At 42.2% G+C, this 21,322-nt stretch overlaps 1 protein-coding gene across 8 annotated transcripts in view; it reads left to right on the top strand.

Moving 5' to 3' along the window:
• Positions 1-21,322, top strand: part of col7a1l (collagen type VII alpha 1-like) — a 153,441-nt gene that overhangs the window by 19,841 nt on the left and 112,278 nt on the right. For all 8 annotated transcript variants that reach the window (XM_061912239.1, XM_061912240.1, XM_061912237.1 and 5 more), the window contains exons 3-7: positions 1,665-1,845; positions 4,900-5,059; positions 16,283-16,376; positions 19,318-19,491; positions 19,582-19,745. In XM_061912239.1, coding sequence (XP_061768223.1) covers positions 1,665-1,845; positions 4,900-5,059; positions 16,283-16,376; positions 19,318-19,491; positions 19,582-19,745 — 773 coding nt within the window. The remainder of the gene's footprint in view (positions 1-1,664; positions 1,846-4,899; positions 5,060-16,282; positions 16,377-19,317; positions 19,492-19,581; positions 19,746-21,322) is intronic.

Here is a 21,322-nt window from a genome sequence, read left to right as displayed (position 1 = left end):
AAATTCTAAAATCAATCTTAATCAGGAAACATTACTGATGATATTCCATAAATATTTTTTTTTATTTTTTCAAAAAGATTCAAATGAACTAGTTTTCTTTTGTTTTTTTTCGGTTGAATTTTTAATTTTAAAGATTCGAAATTAAAGATAAACTATGTTTCAAAATCAAATTTTTCTCCCCTTTTAAACCGTTCAATTAAGTGTGTTTTTTTTTTCATAATTTATTCTCTACAAAAAATCCTTACGTAAAAGGAAAAAAAATGTACGACGGAATGACAGACAGAAATAACCCTTTTTTTAAATAAATATCAATCAATCAATCAATGTTTATTTATATAGCCCTAAATCACAGATGTCTCAAAGGACTGTACAAACCACTACGACTACGACATCCTCGGAAGAACCCACATAAGGACAAGGAAAACTCACACCCAGTGGGACGCCAGTGACAATGATGACTATGAGAACCTTGGAGAGGACCTCATATGTGGGCAATCCCACCCCCCAACCCCCCCAGGGTACCGAAAGCAATGGATGTCGAGCGGGTCCAACATGATACTGTGAAAGTTCAATCCATAGTGGCTCCAACACAGCCGCGAGAGTTCAGTTCAAAGCGGATCCAAGACAGCAGCGAGAGTCCCGTCCACAGGAAACCATCCCAAGCGGAGTCGATAAATAGATGTATTTATTTAAGGTAAATTGAGCAAATTGGCTATTTCTGGCAATTTATTTAAGTATGTATCAAACTGGTAGCCCTTCACATTAATCAGTACCCAAGAAGTAGCTCTTGGTTTCAAAAATGTTGGTGACCTCTGCCCTACAATATATTGTCGTACGGTAAACGCTGCTGTAATTTCTTCACCATTTTCCCGCCTATATCACACACAATAATCCACTGAGCGCTGACAAGCGAATGTGGAAATCAGTGGCGGCATAACAGAGTCACACTCCTTTGATAGGGTCTTGCAGCATACCTCATACACTATCAAAGGCTCGCAGGCTGCCGGCTAACTTCTGGATTATTGATCGCCTTTTTCCATCTCGGGCCTGCAGCTGCTGCCTCGCTCAAAGTTCCCATCGTGTTTGATGTGTTTTGCGCAGAACTCTGTGTTGTTGACATATGTGAGAGGACATGGAACACAATGTTAGGTCAGTATGAGATGGAAGCATTATATGTCACCTGTGGTGCATGCTGGGATTGCAGCCATCGCAGTATGACGGAGCCCACATCTAACAGCGTACTCTACTTGTCTATTTATATTGCATGTCTTATTACAAGTTATGGAGTCATATGTGCATGCCATTAAAAAGCACCTGTTGGCTCAGCAAGGGAGGGGGTAAGGGGGGGTCGGGCATGACTGACCGCGATTTGGGTTGTGTTTACCTTAATATTTTCAACGCTACTCACTGCTGTGCTAAAGTTTTACTGCAAGAGCGCTTGGAATACTGATGTTTGTTCGGGGCTGACTTTATTCTCATTATCAATTCATGGGAATCTGCAGCTTGCGAGCAAACATGGTGAGACAAGACCACCATCTAGTGACAAGAGTTGAAATATGATATTGCTATGATGTTGCAGATTTACTCCTTTACTCACAAAATCAACATAAGCATTAAATAATAATAATTGCATGGACATTGGACTTAATGAGCCTTTCCCGTAGCATGCAGGACGGTGGTGCAGGCAGACGTCGTGTTTCTGGTGGACGAGTCATGGAGTGTGGGCCAGAGCAGCTTCTCCAGGATCAAAGACTTTATCTCAGCGATGGTGTCTTCCTTCAAGAGCAGCGTGACAGGAGCAGAGGGCGTCCGTTTCGGAGTCACTGTCTTTGGGGATGTCCCCAGGTACCGCAAACTCTATTGGTTGTATTCAGTCACAGGACTTTTCTGACCCGTTTAGTTCCTGCAAACGAAGTGGTGGTCAACCAAACCAATATGGCTACCGTGCAGCAAACAGTGTGCAAACTACCTGAGTACACAAGGGGCCTAGATCTTTCTGCTAAAGGCAGATACGAGCAAAAATCAAACAATGCAATAGAATCGATCCCTGTGTGTCAGGGGTGTCAAATGTACAGCCCGAGGGCCGGATCAGGCCTGCAAACAGGTTTTATCAGGTTTGCTAAGTATGAAAATGAGCCAAACTTTTTGAATGAAAGAAATGTATTTTCTAAATGTGTCCACTAGATGTTGCAATAGGTGCTCCATATATAAAAAATAATTAAATTGGTGCACCAGTCGAGGAAAATAAGCAAACTACAGAAAATAGCATCCTGTAATTACAATTTAACATTTTTTTTTATCTTAAAAGATTGAAAATTAACACCAATGAGTTGACTGATGAACATTATCACATATTTTTTTCAGAAAGTATCAATAACTACAAATAAAGGTAGAATACTATTAACCGCAACATTAAGTGTAAAAAAATGATAAATAAACAAATGGGTTGTACTTGTATAGCGCTTTTCTACCTTCAAGGTACTCAAAGCGCTTTGACACTACTTCCACATTTACCCATTCACACACACATTCACACACTGATGGAGGGAGCTGCCATGCAAGGCGTTAACCACCACCCATTAGGAGCAAGGGTGAAGTGTCTTGCTCAGGACACAACGGACGTGACAAGGTTGGTACTGGGTGGGGATTGAACCAGGGACCCTCGGGTTGCGCGCGGCCACTCTACCACTGCGCCACGCCGTCCCTAAAAAAAACATCAACATTATTATTTGTACATTTTCAGATTGTGCTTGTTCTATTTTTAAACAATGAAAACAATCCGAAGTTTTCTTTATTTTTAAGTTATCGTGCTGTTATTTTACCAGTGCGGCCCACTTGAGAGTACATTTTTCTCCATGTGGCTCCTGATCTAAAATGAGTTTGACATCCTTGCTGTATGTTACCAAAAAAAGATTTATTAGCAAACTCAGGGATTATTAATCAGTTGCGTTGCAAACATGTCAAACTATCTGGTGCTACAGATGTCAATCTACACAAAAAAACAGATGGCAGCTTGGAAAAGCACAGAGGCCTCCAACTTATTTGTGTGTGGTTGGTTCATGGAAATTGGTATCAAGACTCATGCTTCGATTTTGCTCGGGTAAGGTTGCATTTCATGATTTGCTTTTGCGTCTTTGTTAACAAACTGAAAGAAGCACTCGATAGCCTTGATTCACTGTTTTTATTTTATTTTAACATTATAAACCCTCAAAGGCAATCAGTGCCACCATTGAAGACCTGACTGGTTGTGAGAGAAGACGGAGAAGTGATCACAACTCACCGTAACTGCATGGGAAGTTTTGGTCATGTTTCCTTGTTGTTGTTGCACACGTCGTTACGAGTATGCCTGGTTTTCCCCTTCTTTGTCAAAATACAAATATAGGTCTCAACGTTGTGTGTGTGCTGAAAGCTTTGTGTACAATTGCTGCCTTTAGGAAAAAACTAAACTCTTTTAGATTTTTCTCACGTTTACTTTATTTATTTAGACTCAACTCGACACAAAGTATTCTCCCTTCTCCCCTCAGGCAGGAGACTACGGTCCATCCAGACTCAAACCTCCCGCCACCTGGACAGTTTTTTACCCTCGGCCATCAGAGGCATGAACAATAACACGATCTGATAGCTCAGTTACAGCTCATTTTTATTACCTATTCTGTGTTATATGTGTTTTATGTTGCGCGATTGTACCAAGAAAAATTCCTAGTTTGTGAACCCGTTCACAAACAAAGCCAATAAAACTATTTTGATTCTGATTAGACTCGCTGAGTTGGTGGTTTACAAAAAACTGGTAGAAAAAATGCGGTATTAGAACATCGAAACAAGATAAATACAATAAAATCAAGATAATACTTAAATGAGAAAACTAAACGTTAAAAGTATATCAAACCAACTTTTAACAATGTGATCACTTCAAACTTGTCGTTATTTTGTAAAATCTTTCGTCCTTTTTGATTACCTTTCGAGAAACTCTGAAGAAACTTTGATCCTTTTCACGATTCGAAGGATTCAAACAGCCTAAAACAAAACAAGCATTAGGCATTTTTCTTTGAGAAAGGCAAAATATCGCCCAGAATGTTTTGACAACAGATCTCCCGTCCAAAGGCAAAACCTAGTAACTCACTTCTAGCTGATTTTGAGAAAACAAAGGAAAACCAATCTTATCTTGATGCTGTCTTACAAAGATCCACAAAATCATCAAACGTATAGATGTTTTCTTGAGCTTTCATTTTCTTGCCGATTGAGCCATGGATTGAATCTGCTCTCATGAACATGTGCCCTTTCTCCAGATATTTTATCCCAATCTCGGGTGGGCCCCATTCTGCGTTTGCACATTGGGCAAGAGCCGTGTACAGCGTCCAGTTTTTATTTTGACCTCCACAGTTATCTGCCCAAAAGAGTATGCAAGGGGAAGAATCAAGAACAATACATTTAATGAAGGTGCTTGCAACGTCCTGGGCCAATCTTCCAAATATCCCCTCGTGCCATAATATCACATAATCAGGTTGACCGTCGGCCCCCATTCGTGCAAATGTCTCATAAGGTGACTGACAAAGAAGCTTCGATTGGTCCCTTGAGATACTAGGTTTTTCTGTTGTATCTACGCGGTTATGTGGTAGTTGCTAGGTCCTGCCATGCGCGTAACAGCTTACTTACGGAACAAATGACAATATCGCATACACTAATGTAAAGCATATCACCTAGGAACTCCAAAATTATTATCAGCTCAGTTTTGACCAAAATTGAGTTACTGGGTTTTGCCTTTGGACGGGAGAGATGCCTGCTTGACCACCACTTCGACCTTTGCATATTTAATGAGACGGACATGACGTCAGGTGAATACAACCTATACACATGTGTACACCAGTTCCTGTTTCCCCACGCTCTTTTGTCCGCTTGCAGGATGCGGATTGCTTTGACGGACTACAGCTCCCTGGAAGAGGTGCTAGGGGCCATCAGAGACCTTCCCTATGAGGGCGGGGCCAGGAAGATGGGCGTCGCCCTCCAGTTTCTCGTAGACCATGTTTTCAGCGCCGCCATCAGTCGAGACCATGCACCCAAGGTACAAAACATGTCAATCTTGGAGAAGTACTCCGGGGGCCAGCTGGTTATTTGGCCTCACAAACAAGAGGTTGAGGGGTTGAATCTGTGTAGTGTCATCTTTTGTGTAGTTTGCATGTTTTTCTTCTACATTTGAGAGTTATCTTCCTCTCATATTCCAAAATCATGCTTGTTAGGTTGAATGAAATGAATGAAATAAGTTTATTTCGGTCATATAATCAATCAAATCAATCAACCATTTTGTGTGATCAGTTTGACAGTACAGGTTATACGTAAACAATCATACACATTTACACACAAAAGAAAAGAAAAAGAATGACCGGAAAAGGAATAGGCTGAAGCCTAAGCTTATATTTGCCTATCCTATACCTTCACTGAAAATTAGATTGCCTGGAACAACAATGTTAAAAGCGGCTTCACGGTGGCAGAGGGGTTAGTGCGTCTGCCTCACAATACGAAGGTCCTGCAGTCCTGGGTTCAAATCCAGGCTCGGGATCTTTCTGTGTGGAGTTTGCATGTTCTCCCCGTGAATGCGTGGGTTCCCTCCGGGTACTCCGGCTTCCTCCCACTTCCAAAGACATGCACCTGGGGATAGGTTGATTGGCAACACTAAATTGGCCCTAGTGTGTGAATGTGAGTGTGAATGTTTACTGTCTATCTGTGTTGGCCCTGCGATGAGGTGGCGACTTGTCCAGGGTGTACCCCGCCTTCCGCCCGATTGTAGCTGAGATAGGCGCCACCTATGACGGGAATAAGCGGTAGAAAATGGATGGATGGATGGAACAATGTTAAAAAAAAAAAAAAAAAAAAAATCAATGGGATGAAAGTAATTGTTACTATATTTTATAATTTTCAATTATTTCACCTTTCAAGGATTTCTTAAACCTTACCAAAGAAGTGCATGTCTTCAGCTCATCACTGAGCTTATTCCACCATTTACTCCTAAAACTGTAATACATTTGTATTTTATATTAGTTCTCGCTTTACTTATTTAAAAAATCATTATCTCCCGTAAATTATAGTTTTCTCCTTTTAAATGAAATAGCCCAAGAATACAAGCTGGAAGGCTGTTGTTCTTTACTCGAAACATAATTTCCATTGTTTTTAAAAACACAATGTCTGAAAATTTTGATACATTTGAACTTCTAAATAATGGATTGGTATGTTCATAGTAGCACGCTTTGTGTATTATTCTAATGACCCTTTTTTCAAGTTTTATTATTGGGTCCATGTTTGTTTTATAAACATTTCCCCAAATTTCAACACAATACGTTAAATATGGAAAAATAAAAGAATAATACAACATATGCAGGCATTTCTTATCCAGTATATGTCTTACTTAATAAAGAATAGCAATAGATTTTGATATTTTCCCTTTATATATTCAGTATGCTGTTTCCAACACAGTTTATGATCAATTATTATTCCCAAGAATTTAGTTTTATATACTTTATCAATTTCCACTTGATTTAATTTTGATTTTGCTTCACAATTTGTCCTTGCTTCACTAAACACCATAAATTTAGTTTTCTTATCATTTTTTTAGCTGAATTAAGTCAACCCCTATTATCCTCAACACTTCCTTCAAGTCTTCTCCTGAAAAATATACATTTGTATCATCAGCAAACATAATACATTTTAATTTATTAGATACTGAACAAATATCATTTAGGTAAAGTATAAATAACTTAGGTCCCAATACCAAGCCTTGTGGAACCCCACAAGTTACTCTTCTTGGCTGTGATGTAGTCTTCTTAATTTCCACATATTGAGATCTGTTACTTAAATAACTACTTAACCACTGTTGTGAAACACCTCTTATGCCATAGTTTTCCAAATTTTGCAGAAGTAAGGAATGATCGATTGTGTCAAAAGCTTTAGGTTAATTGAAGACTTAAACGGTCCATAGGTGTGGATGTGAATGGTTGTTTGTCTGGATGTGCTCTGTGATTGGCTGGTGACTTGTGCTTGGTGGACTAAAGTCAGCTGGGATAGGCTCCAGCTACTCCAGTCACCCTAATATGAAGCAAAAAATGAACGGATAGATGGAAAAGCACACATACACGTGTACACTAAAACATATGTGTATAGTTCCCTTTATTGTCCTTTTTTCCGGTGGCCATGTACTGCTTGCCTGTGTATCGGCTGGGGACATCTTTGCGATGCTGATCCGCCTCCGCTTGGGATGGTTTCCTGCTGGCTCCGCTGTGAACGGGACTCTCGCTGCTGTGTTGGATCCGCTTTGGACTGGACTCTCGCGACTGTGTTGGATCCATTGTGGATTGAACTTTCACAGTATCATGTTAGACCCGCTCGACATCCATTGCTTTCCTCCTCTCTAAGGTTCTCATAGTCATCATTGTCACCGACGTCCCACTGGGTCATTATTGTCACCGATGTCCCACTGGGTGTGAGTTTTCCTTGCCCTTATGTGGGCCTACCGAGGATGTCGTGGTGGTTTGTGCAGCCCTTTGAGACACTAGTGATTTAGGGCTATATAAGTAAACATTGATTGATTGATTGATTGAAATGTCTTCTTTCTTTTTCTTCTTCTTCCTTTCCTTCTTTTTGGTTTTCTTCTTTAATTTGTCTTTTTTTATATATTCTTCTTGTTCGTGTTGTTCATTTTCAGTTTCTTCTTCTTCTTCTAGTTCGAAATTCTTTATTCCCCTTCATTTTTCTTCTTTTTTCATCTTTGTTCATCTTTATTTATCTTCCATCATCATTATCATCATCATCATTGAAACCACTTGGTTCTCCTGCTTCTTTGTCCATCTACTTACTAAAGCCGTTCCCTTTCCTGATAAAGTTGCTCCCAGTTGGCCTGTTTGTGTTGAATAAAGAGAGCACATTTACTTCAGAACGAGAGACAGCAACTAAACTTGTCAAATGATAAAATTTGAAGTATTTTTCTTCTTTATCAGCGGCCAGACTTGGTGTAACGCTGCCGGTTGGCATTCCCATCAGCTCGCTATCTTTTGAGTGAGCTTGAGAATAATTTTGCACTTGACGTGGGAAGGCAGCGGGAAGAGGATTAGGCCGATATATTGAATTTGCACCGGCTGAGGCGTGTGCGTGCAGCAGCTGCAATCTTTTATTGATGACCTGCTCCCTTTTTGTCTCCTCCCTTAAACTTTCTGTCAACTTTGGTTAATTTATAATAAGGAACAAATTAATAGTCTCTGTTGCATGCTTGTTCCGTTTGCTTGATTTGTCTAATTATGTATTCTAATCAAGAGCTAAACCATGAATAAAGCTGTGGGGCTTTAATGAGCATGATGCTGTTTTCAAATGAGGGGCTTTTTACTCAAACATCGGTGCGTTAATTATTTAGCTGCACAACTGTGCAAATGTTTAAAGTGTACTGTTGATTCTAACAGCAAGAGCTTCATTCTCTTAATTTCAAACCCAAATATTTCTGTTGTATCCTACTGTATAAGTACCTCGGGGTAACCTTTGACTCTCACCTCACATATGGTATGCATGTACAAATTGGAGCTAAACGAATAAAAAATGATTTGTTTTCTATAAAATAATATTGTTTTTGTCACCACCTGCCTCAAGGTTATACGTACATGCAATATCAATCAATCAATCAATGTTTACTTATATAGCCCTAAATCACTAGTGTCTCAAAGGGCTGCACAAACCACCACGACATCCTCGGTAGGCCCACATAAGGGCAAGGAAAACTCACACCCAGTGGGACATCGGTGACAATAATGACCCAGTGGGACGTCGGTGACAATGATGACTATGAGAACCTTAGAGAGGAGGAAAGCAATGGATGTCGAGCGGGTCTAACGTGATACTGTGAAAGTTCAATCCACAATGGATCCAACACAGTCGCGAGAGTCCAGTCCAAAGCGGATCCAACACAGCAGCGAGAGTCCCGTTCACAGCGGAGCCAGCAGGAAACCATCCCAAGCGGAGGCGGATCAGCATCGCAGAGATGTCCCCAGCCGATACACAGGCAAGCAGTACATGGCCACCGGATCGGACCGGACCCCCTCCACAAGGGAGAGTGGGACATAGAAGAAAAAGAAAAGAAACGGCAGATCAACTGGTCTAAAAAGGGAGTCTATTTAAAGGCTAGAGTATACAAATGAGTTTTAAGGTGAGACTTAAATGCTTCTACTGAGGTGGCATCTCGAACTGTTACCGGGAGGGCATTCCAGAGTACTGGAGCCCGAACGGAAAACGCTCTATAGCCCACAGACTTTTTTTGGGCTTTGGGAATCACTAACAAGCCGGAGTCCTTTGAACGCAGATTTCTTGCCGGGACATATGGTGCAATACAATCGGCAAGATAGGATGGAGCTAGACCGTGTAGTATTTTATACGTAAGTAGTAAAACCTTAAAGTCACATCTTAAGTGCACAGGAAGCCAGTGCAGGTGAGCCAGTACAGGCGTAATGTGATCAAACTTTCTTGTTCTTGTCAAAAGTCTAGCAGCCGCATTTTGTACCAACTGTAATCTTTTAATGCTAGACATGGGGAGACCCGAAAATAATACGTTACAGTAGTCGAGGCGAGACGTAACAAACGCATGGATAATGATCTCAGCGTCTTTAGTGGACAGAATGGAGCGAATTTTAGCGATATTACGGAGATGAAAGAAGGCCGTTTTAGTAACGGTAATAGTTCTTGCTGTTTTATTGTAAGGGCATTAACAACCAAGAAATTATTCAAACCTGTGGCAAGACTGTACAACAAAATCCATCATTGGATCCCTGGTTGAACCCATCCTTGTAATGCTCTATCACTGTTGAGCGCCTTGACTTTTCAGAAGTCTGTTTTTCGCCCTGGGATTAATTTACACTGCACTCGGGAAGTACCGTATTTTTCGGACTATAAGTCGCAGTCACTCAGGAGCGACTTATGTGGGAAATTATTATCACGTTACCATAAAATATCAAATAATATTATTTAGCTCATTCACGTAAGAGACTAGACGTAAAAGATTTCATCGGATTTATCGATTGGGAGTGACAGATTGTTTGGTAAACTTATTGCATGTTCTATATGTTAGAGTTATTAGAATGACTCTTACCAAAATATGTTACGTTAACATACCAGGCACCTTCTCAGTTGGTTATTTATGCCTCATATAACGTACACTTATTCAGCCTGTTGTTCACTATTCTTTATTTATTTTAAATTGCCTTTCAAATGTCTATTCTTGCTGTTGGGTTTAATGAAATACATTTCCCCAAAAAATGCAACTTATACTCCAGTGCGACTTATGTATGTTTATCTTCTTCTTTATTATGCATTTTCGGCCGGTGCGACTTATACTCCGAAAAATCCGGTATTCACTGTGCTTCACTTTTTCCACATTTTGTTACGTTACAGCCTGATTCTAAAATGGAATCAATTAATTTTTGTCCTCAGAATCCCACAGACTTTACAATGACAACAAGAAATATTTATTTTTTTTTTTTTTTATATTTTGCTCTTGTACAAAAAAAATGTAAAACTAAACCTTGGCACACCGATCTTTGGGCAATTTAGGTCATTCCATTTTTGTTCTTGATTATTGTAACTATTATTGTCAGATCCTTTTGTTTTTCTACTTTGCTTTTATCTTTATTTTTATTTCCATCCATCCATCCATTTTCTACCGCTTATTCCCTTTCGGGGTCGCGGGGGGCGCTGGCGCCTATCTCAGCTACAATCGGGCGGAAGGCAGGGTACACCCTGGACAAGTCGCCACCTCATCGCAGGGCCAACACAGATAGACAGACAACATTCACACTCACATTCACACACTAGGGCCAATTTAGTGTTGCCAATCAAACTAACCCCAGGTGCATGTCTTTGGAAGTGGGAGGAAGCCGGAGTACCCGGAGGGAACCCACGCATTCACGGGGAGAACATGCAAACTCCACACAGAAAGATCCCGAGCCTGGATTTGAACCCAGGACTGCAGGAACTTCGTATTGTGAGGCAGACGCACTAACCCCTCTGCCACCGTGAAGCCCTTTATTTTTATTTGTTATAATTCATTTTCCGTTTTTTATGCTTGTTTTTACTTAATCAAGTCTTTTACTGCTGTGAAGCACTTTGAGCTGCAATTCTTGTATGAAAGGTGCTAAACAAATACTATTATTATACCTTCTTTGAAGCACCTCTCAAGCTCCATCAGATTGGATGCGAATCGTTGGCTTTCCTCCAAGATGTCTCTATTCTGACTATGGTTGTATGGTACACTGGTACCACGATACCAGTTAATCAAAACCGGTACTATACTGCCTCTGAATGATACCAGTACTTTTTTTTACAGACTTAACCGCGCGCTGTCATCACGTCGTGAAACTGCTGGTAAAATTAGCAGAGGCGCATGTTAAGCAATGCACACGCACGGAGTACTTACAAGTAGAAGACGTTTCGCCTCTCATACAAGTAGGCTTCATTACTTCATGCTCGTAGACTTAGATTGGTGAGATCTGGTCTAGCAGCTGGTGCCAAAACCACAAATATTTATACTCCAAGACCAGGACGGTGTGCCTGGGGTAAGGATAGTTGCACCTGAACATAGCACTCAGTAGCTATAAAACAGTTGTTTTTCGCACTACGATTGGGCTGACCCCAACCTTGCCCAGGCACACCCTCCTGGTGTTGGACTATAAATATTTGGAGTTTTAGCACCAGCCGCTGGACTAGGTCTGACTAATCTAAGTCTATGAGCCTGAAGTGATGAAGCCTACTTGGATGAGAGGTGAAACGTCTTCTACAACAAACCCAAAAGTCCAGTTGTGATCAATTGAACGCTCTGAGAATACAATGACCTTGATGAGTGAGAACATCCATAGACATTATTAATCTCCTTGTTCATTTAATATTAATATCTGCTTACTTTCTGTTTTAACATGTTCTATATACACTTTTGTTCAAATGTATAAGCGCTTATTTTTCTTTTGTTGAAATACTTGACCTATGTTTTGGCTGATACTACAAATTTTGGTATCAATCCACTACCAAGTAGTTACTGCTGGGTCATACACTGAGAGGCAAAATGTCTTCACACAGTCTTAGATTAATAAAAATTTTTGTACCGCTCGTCTCTAATAATTTTGACAAGACAATAGAATGGCAAATGACACAATCAATCAATCAATCAATGTTTATTTATATAGCCCCAAATCACAAATGTCTCAAAGGACTGCACAAATCATTACGACTACAACATCCTCGGAAGAACCCACAAAAGGGCAAGGAAAACTCACACCCAGTGGGCAGAGAGAATTCACATCCAGTGGGACGCCAGTGACAATGCTGACTATGAGAAACCTTGGAGAGGACCTCAGATGTGGGCAACCCCCCCTCTCTAGGGGACCGAAAGCAATGGATGTCGAGCGGGTGAAAGTTCAATCCATAGTGGCTCCAACACAGCCGCGAGAGTTCTGTTCAAGCGGATCCAAGACAGCAGCGAGAGTCCCGTCCACAGGAAACCATCTCAAGCGGATCAGCAGCGTAGAGATGTCCCCAACCGATACAGGAGAGCGGTCCATCCTGGGTCCCGACGAGCGGTCCATCCTGGGTCTCGACTCTGGACAGCCAGTACTTCATCCATGGTCATCGGACCGGACCCCCTCCACAAGGGAGGGGGGACATAGGAGAAAGAAAAGAAGCGGCAGATCAACTGGTCCAACACAATACGGTACTGCATTTGTCGGCGGCCAAATTAGGAGCCTTTGTAACCCAATTGCCTACTGACTAGCGGCTGCTAGACTTTTGACAAGAACAAGAAAGTTTGATCACATTACACCTGTACTGGCTCACCTGCACTGGCTTCCTGTGCACTTAAGATGTGACTTTAAGGTTTTACTACTTACGTATAAAATACTACACGGTCTAGCTCCATCCTATCTTGCCGATTGTATTGTACCGTATGTCCCGGCAAGAAATCTGCGTTCAAAGGACTCCGGCTTGTTAGTGATTCCCAAAGCCCAAAAAAAGTCTGCGGGTTATAGAGCGTTTTCCGTTCGGGCTCCAGTACTCTGGAATGCCCTCCCGGTAACAGTTCGAGATGCCACCTCAGTAGAAGCATTTAAGTCTCACCTTAAAACTCATTTGTATACTGTAGCCTTTAAATAGACTCCCTTTTTAGACCAGTTGATCTGCTGTTTCTTTTCTTTTTCTTCTATGTCCCACTCTCCCCTGTGGAGGGGGTCCGGTCCGATCCGGTGGCCATGTACTGCTTGCCTGTGTATCGGCTGGGGACATCTCTGCGCTGCTGATCCGCCTCGACATCTCTGCGCTGCTGATCCGCCTCCGCTTGGGATGGTTTCCTGCTGGCTCCGCTGTGAACGGGACTCTCGCTGCTGAGTTGGACCCGCTTTGGACTGGACTCTCGCGACTATGTTGGATCCGTTGTGGATTGAACTTTCACAGTATCATGTTAGACCCGCTCGACATCCATTGCTTTCCTCCTCTCTAAGGTTCTCATAATCATTATTGTCACAGACGTCCCACTGGATCATTATTGTCACCGATGTCCCACTGGGTCATTATTGTCACCGATGTCCCACTGGGTGTGAGTTTTCCTTGCCCATATGTGGGCCTACCGAGGATGTCGTGGTGGTTTGTGCAGCCCTTTGAGACACTAGTGATTTAGGGCTATATAAGTAAACATTGATTGATTGATTGATTGACTACTAAAAGACAAATTGACTAGTATGTTCACTATTATATTTATATATTATATATTATTTAACTACAAAATAGTTTTTGTCTTAATAATAAAAAAAATATACATCACATTTTCATTATGGGGTTTCTGTCTGTAGAAGTTTAAGGACAAAAATGTATGTATTCCATTTTTGAATGCGGCTCTAGTCCAGGGGTCGGGAACCTTTTTGGCTGAGAGAGCCAAAAAGCCAAATATTTCAAAATGTATTTCCGTAAGAGCCATAGAATATTTTTTTTAACACTGAAAACAAATGCGTGCATTTTTAAGTAAGACCAACATTTCTAGGGTATAAGAGGTCTATTATTCTTTGTAATAACATTGTTATTCTGAAGCTAATTGCGGAGGGGGCGTGGCCTGCGGGCCTGCAGCGAACTGGGGTGTGCCAGGACAGGCCTCGAAATCAGCGACAGGTGCGTAGATGGTCCACCTGGGCCTTGTTATCTAATCACCTGTCGCTCTGTTATAAGCAGCAGCCAGGAGGAGAGACGGGGTTGGGGCTGGAACCAGAGCGCGAGCGAGAACGAAAGAGAAAAATACAATTGCTGGAAAGCAACTGAGAGACTTATTGAAAAATAAAACAATATTGTAACCCTGAAACAGGCTCTCATGTCGGTGCTTGGTGGTCTAAAGAACCCCCAGAGGGGCAAGCCCGACACGAACCAATAATAAATAAATAACTTCTTACCATTACGCAACTTCTTGAACAGGTGCGGTAGAAAAACGGATGGATGGAATAAAAATGCATGAGAATGTTTTATATTTTGAACGTTATTTTTAACACTGTGATTACAAGTGGAATCATTCATTACTTATCATGTTAAGTAAGCAATGTCAGCTCAGATTTATCCGTGAGCCAGATCTAGTCATCAAAAGAGCCACATCTGGCTCGCGAGCCATAGGTTCCCTACCCCTGCTCTAGTCTAACATAACAAAATGTGGATCGAGTGAAGCGCTTTCTGGATGAACTGGATGTTTCCACCGAATGAGTAGTTGCCAATCGGCTTCACTGGCTGTTTTGTTCTTGAGATCCAGCTCAAATCTGCCACAAACAAACTTTTATCTATACCACATTTCAGGAACACTTATTGACATAATTCATTTTTTGTGAACTGACCATGGCCTGGAATGGAATTCCCCTTAATATCATAAATATTGTTGGACTAAATAGTGTTGGCTGCCCTTTGTCACCGACTCTGTTCATAACTTTTAGGGACAGAGTTTCTAGGCGCAGTCAGGGCGTTAAGGGGATCCGGTTTGGTGACCGCAGGATTAGGTCTCTGCTTTTTGCAGATGATGTGGTCCTGATGGCTTCATCTGGCCAGGATCTCCAGCTCTCACTGGATCGGTTTGCAGCCGAGTGTGAAGCGACTTGGATGAGAATCAGCCCCTCCAAGTCGGAGTCCATGGTTCTCGCCCGGAAAAGGGTGGAGTGCCATCTCCGGGTCGGGGGGGAGACCTTGCCCCAAGTGGAGGAGTTCAAGTACCTCGGAATTCAAGTACCTCGGAGTCTTGTTCACGAGTGAGGGAAGAGTGGATCGTGAAATCGACCGGCGGATCGGTGCAGCGTCTTCAGTAATGCGGGCGCTGTATCGATCCATTGTGGTACAGAAGGAGCTGAGCCGAAAGGCAGAGCTCTCAATTTACCGGTCGATCTACGTTCCCATCCTCACCTATTGTCAAGAGCTTTGGATTATGACTGAAAGGACAAGATCACGGGTACAAGCGGCCGAAATGAATTTCCTCTGCCGGGTGGCGTGGCTCTCCCTTAGAGATAGGGTGAGAAGCTATGCCATCCGGGAGGAACTCGAGAGGAGCCAGATGAGTTGGTTCGGGCATCTGGTCAGGATGCCACCCGAACGCCTCCCGAGGGATGTGTTTAGGGCCCATCCAACCGATAGGAGGCCAAGGGGAAGACCCAGGACACGTTGGGAAGACTATGTCTCCCGGCTGGCCTGGGAACGCCTCGGGATCCCCCGGGAAGAGCTGGACGAAGTGGCTGGGGATCGGAAAGTCTGAGCTTCCCTGCTGAGGCTGCTGCCCCCGCGGAAAAAGATGGATGGATGGATGCATCATAAATATACAACTTCCAGGGCTCTTTTAAAAGTCTATTCAGGCATCTGGCAGACAGCTCTTGCTGTGACCAGTGCTGACTCGAATCGTGGTCTTTTCGTCTTTATTTATCCTTTATGTTCTGCTAAAAATCAGTCTACTGAGTAGTCCAGAATTGATTTTTAAGTATTTTCCTCTTTAGTATAGTATAGACCAAAAATAATTTAATTTGTTAACATAGGAGCTAAATGTACATGAAAATAATTTTTGGTGTGTAATGTACAATTACGTCCATCCATCCATCCATTTTCTACCGCTTATTCCCTTTTGAGGTCGCGGGGGGCACTGGCGCCTATATCAGCTACAATCGGGCGGAAGCCGGGGTACACCCTGGACAAGTCGCCACCTCATCGCAGTGTACAATTACGTGTTTAGTGAAATGAAGAAGTATGCGGCCTGACAGCTTGTTCTTTTCTTTAGGTAGTTGTTTTGGTCACAAACGGACCCTCAGACGACCCGATTGACACCGCAGCTCGAGAAGTGTCTGACAACGGGATTTCGCTATATGCTGTCGGTAAGTGGCCATTTTAAATTCCATCAGCATGCATCCCCACTGCAGTGGCCCCTCAGATCTTATCCGGATGCCGCCGTCCTACCTTCTGTTAGAAATTCATGTCCTGTACAGTCGGAATTCATTGGATTCCACCCAAGACCTTCTCCTTACGAGATCTTTATTTGAAAGTGTTGCTGAATGAGATGTGTGTAAGTCATACCTTGTGCACATAATGGCCATAATGTTAGGTATCATTTGCACTTTTTAATTTTGTTTCATCATTTCAATTGAGCATTTAATATCTGTGTTTAACTTTCTCTTGGGAAGGTGTGCATAAGGAAAGAGGGAATATGTGCAAACGAAGCATCTACTGAATCTGTACATAAGAATGGATGAGAAATGAAGTACTTGCAAAGGATAGACACCCCCAACAGGCACAAGACACTGATACAACGTTGATTATACATACATGACCTTTAAAATAACTTTGAAACAACGTTGCAAAATAGCTGAATTTGTAAATTGTGACAAAGCTGGTTTCTAACATTGGATCCACTTGGTTATTTAGGAAATGACCAAATTTCAATGGTCAAATTAACGTCACAACCTGACAATGAATAAACATCAAAAACAATGTGGTTTAAACGTTGTGTTTGTGTTCTAAAATATTGCTTGGAAAATGACCAAAATTCAATGGCCAAATCAACGTCTGAACCCAACATTGATCGTCGTCAAAAAGCATGTTGTTCCAACGTTAGGTTTGATTTGCTCAACATCAGGACCTCATTCAGCAAGTTCTCAATGTTATTTTAAAGGCCTACTGAAAGCCACTACTACCGACCACGCAGTCTGATAGTTTATATATCAATGATGAAATATTAACATTGCAACACATGCCAATACCGCCGGTTTAGTTTACTAAATTGCAAGGAAATATTAGCGCAACACTATTTACGGCTAAAAGTCGTCTCTTTTCATCGCGCAATTAAACAGTATTCTGGACATCTGTGTTGCTGCAACTTTTGCAATTTGTTCAATTAATAATGGAGAAGTCAAAGTAGAAAGATGGAGTTGGGAAGCTTTAGCCTTTAGCCACACAAACACACAGTGATTCATCCATTTTCTACCGCTTATTCCCTTTTGGGGTCGCGGGGGGCGCTGGCGCCTATCTCAGCTACAATCGGGCGGAAGGCGGGGTACACCCTGGACAAGTCGCCACCTCATCGCAGGGCCAACACAGATAGACAGACAACATTCACACTCACATTCACACACTAGGGCCAATTTAGTGTTGCCAATCAACCTATCCCCAGGTGCATGTCTTTGGAAGTGGGAGGAAGCCGGAGTACCCGGAGGGAACCCACGCATTCACGGGGAGAACATGCAAACTCCACACAGAAAGATCCAGAGCCTGGATTTGAACCCAGGACTGCAGGACCTTCGTATTGTGAGGCAGACGCACTAACCCCTCTGCCACCGTGAAGCCCCACACAGTGATTCCTTGATTGACCTCTGGGAATTTTAAACACACAGTGATTCCTTGTTTAAAATTCCCAGAGGTCAATCAATCAATCAATGTTTATTTATATAGCCCCAAATCACAAATGTCTCAAAGGACTGCACAAATCATTACGACTACAACATCCTCGGAAGAACCCACAAAAGGGCAAGGAAAACTCACACCCAGTGGGCAGTTTGAGGTGAAGCTTTACTATGGATCAGAGCGGTCAAGCGAACATGGATCCCGACCACTTGTCAACCGGCAGGTTTTCTGTGAGAAAATTGTGTTAAAAAGTCGCCTCTTACCGGAGATATGTGGAGTTTGCGCCGTCCTTGTATCTGCCGTGACTTCCCTCAGACACTGGCCTCAAGACACTCGTGGACACACCCCTCTGACTATCAGGTACTATTTAATCTCACTAAAACACTAGCAACACAATAGAAAGATAAGGGATTCCCCACAATTATCCTAGTAATTGTGTCTAAAAACATCTGAATCCGTCCCAATGCAATCGCATTTTTATTTTTTTTTACTTTATTCTTTTATTTTGATTTTTTCTAGTCCTTCGCTATCAATATCATCATCCACGAATCTTTCATCCTCGCTCAAATTAATTGGGAAATTGTCATTTTCTCGGTCCGAATAGCTCTTGCTGCTGGAGGCTCCCATTAAAAATAATGTGAGGACGTGAAGAGCGCTCATCCTTGTGACGTCTTCGTCTGCGACTTCCGGTACAGGCAAACTTTTTTATCAGCACCAAAAGTTGCGAACTTTATCGTCGATGTTCTCTACTAAATCCTTTCAGCAAAAATATGACAATATCGCGAAATGATCAAGTATGACACATAGAATGGACCTGCTATCCCCGTTTAAATAAGAAAATCTCATTTCAGTAGGCCTTTAATGTCTTGTATATGCGACCTTCCCTCTGGATGTTGGACTTACGCTATTTCTTCTCTCAAACGGCCACACAGAAATCTTACTCCTCCTTGCTGGAAGCGCTGCAATAATTACTGCTCATTAGCAGATCGCACTCTAATTGCGGCCATTTTTCACCGGGCGGTTCATCACCCAGTGGCGCGCCTCTGATTCATCACTGCTGCTGACAAGTTCTGCAGGTGTCAACAAACAAGAGAGGAGCTTCATGCAGCACATATAGCACATGTGCACACACACACACACATTTTCTGTCTGGTTTTGATTGATGACTTGTTGTCAACCAGCAATGATTTTCTCCTGAACACGTGCACAATTAATCTCAATTAACTTTATTTAGAAACAAATGTGTGTCAGCCTGTACAAAATATGCAGTGTCATCTTCATTTATGTGGTGATTGAAGCCCAGTGCACATAATAATAATAATAACAGTGAATACAATGAAAATACCACAGCTCCCCCTTCTGGATTAGATCAGCCATATACATAACATTTTTGTGCATCGTCTTTCTTCTGGTGTCCAGGTGTGCAGGGAGCTCACATATCAGAGCTGAGAAGCTTGGTGTCTCAGCCCTACGAGGAGCACCTCTTGACCTGTGCTGACTTCCCGCTCTTGGACACCGTGCTTCCTAAACTGTCCCGCAGGGTGTGTTTCACCGCCTCTGAGCCGCCGCGGCCTGTTAAAACACTCCCGCCTGGTGAGGAAGAATTGTCCAAAAAATGAGGTCTCATTAAACTGCAGGTGTACCCACTTTATCTATATGTACATTTTCCCCTCTTGTTTTCAGTCAAAGAGCCTATCATGGGTCCCAGAGATCTACAGGTCAGCGAGGTAGCCTATGGGTCAGTTAGACTCACATGGACGCCCGCCACAGGGGACGTCACAGGGTATAGACTCCTGGTGGTACCTCTCAGCTCCAGAGGACATCTTGTCCACTCACAGCAAAGACTGGTGAGGAATGAACACGAGGTACACATTTATGGATCAGATGCTATACTCCAATCAACTTTGACTGAAGGCTCCAGCACCACCGCCCGCGACCACAAATGGGACAAGCGGTAGAAAATAGATGGATTGATGGATGAATTTTGTTAAGCACATGTTTGTAAATACAAACCCCGTTTCCATATGAGATGGGAAATTGTGTTAGATGTAAATATAAACGGAGCATTATGATTTGCAAATAATTTTCAACCCATATTCAGTTGAATATGCTACAAAGACAACATATTTGATGTTCAAACTGAAAACAATTTTTTTATCATTAACTTTAGAATTTGAGGCCAGCAACATGTGACAAAAAAGTTGGGAAATGTGGCAATAAATACTGATAAAGTTGAGAAATACTCATCAAACACTTATTTGGAACATCCCACAGGTGTGCAGGCTAATTTGGAGCAGGTGGGTGCCATGATTGGGTATAAAAGCAGCTTCCATGAAATGCTAAGTAATTCACAAACAAGGATGGGGCGAGGGTCACCAATTTGTAAGCAAATTGTCGAACATTTTTAGAATAACATTTCTCAATAAGCTATTGCAAGGAATTTAGGGATTTTACCATCTACGGTCCGTATAATCATCAAAAAGTTCAGAAAATCTGGAGAAATCCCTGCACGTAAGCGATGATATTACGGACCTTTTTATCCCTCAGGCGGTACTGAATCAAAAACCGACATCAGTGTGTAAAGGATATCACCACATGGGCTCAGGAACACTTCATAAAACCACTGTCAGTAACTACGGTTGGTTGCTACATCTGTAAGTGCAAGTTCCAACTCTGCTATGCAAAGCAAAAGCCATTTATCAACAACACCAAGGAACGCCGCCGGCTTTGCTGGGCCCGAGCTCAGGTAAGATGGACTGATGCAAAGTGGAAAAGTGTTCTGTGGTCTGACGAGTCCACACTTCAATTTATATTTGGAAACAGAGGACGTGGTGTCCTCCGGAACAAAAAGGAAAATAACCATCCGGATTGTCATAGGCGCACAGTTCAAAAGCCAGCATCTGTGATGGTATGGGGGTGCATTAGTGCCCAATTCATGGGTAACTTACACATCTGTGAAGGCACCATTAATGCTGAATGGTCCCTACAGGTTTTGGAGCAACATATTTTGTCATCCAAGCAACATTATCATGGATGCCCCTGCTTATTTCAGCAAGACAATGCCAAGCCACGTGTTACAACAGCGTGGTTTCGTCCAGACCTGTCTCCCATCAAAAATGTGTGGGCAATTATGAAGCGTAAAATACGACAGCGGAGACCCCGGACTTTTGAACAACTAAAGCTCTACATAAAACAAGAATAAGAAAGACTTCCACATTCAAAGCTTCAACAATTAGTTTACACAGTTCCCAAAAGGTCTTTTGAGTGTTTTTAAAAGAAAAGGTGATGTAACACAGTGGTGAACATGCCCTTTCCCAACTACTTTGGCACGTGTTGCAGCCAAGAAATTCTAAGTTAATTATTTGCAAAAAAAAAAAAAGTTTATGAGTTTGAACATCAAATATGTTTTCTTTGTAGCATATTC

The sequence above is a fragment of the Nerophis ophidion genome, linkage group LG10, assembly GCF_033978795.1.
Source record: "Nerophis ophidion isolate RoL-2023_Sa linkage group LG10, RoL_Noph_v1.0, whole genome shotgun sequence".
Lineage (NCBI taxonomy): Eukaryota > Metazoa > Chordata > Actinopteri > Syngnathiformes > Syngnathidae > Nerophis > Nerophis ophidion.
Note: the sequence above shows the minus strand (reverse complement) of the source record. Positions and strands in the feature narration are given on the sequence as shown.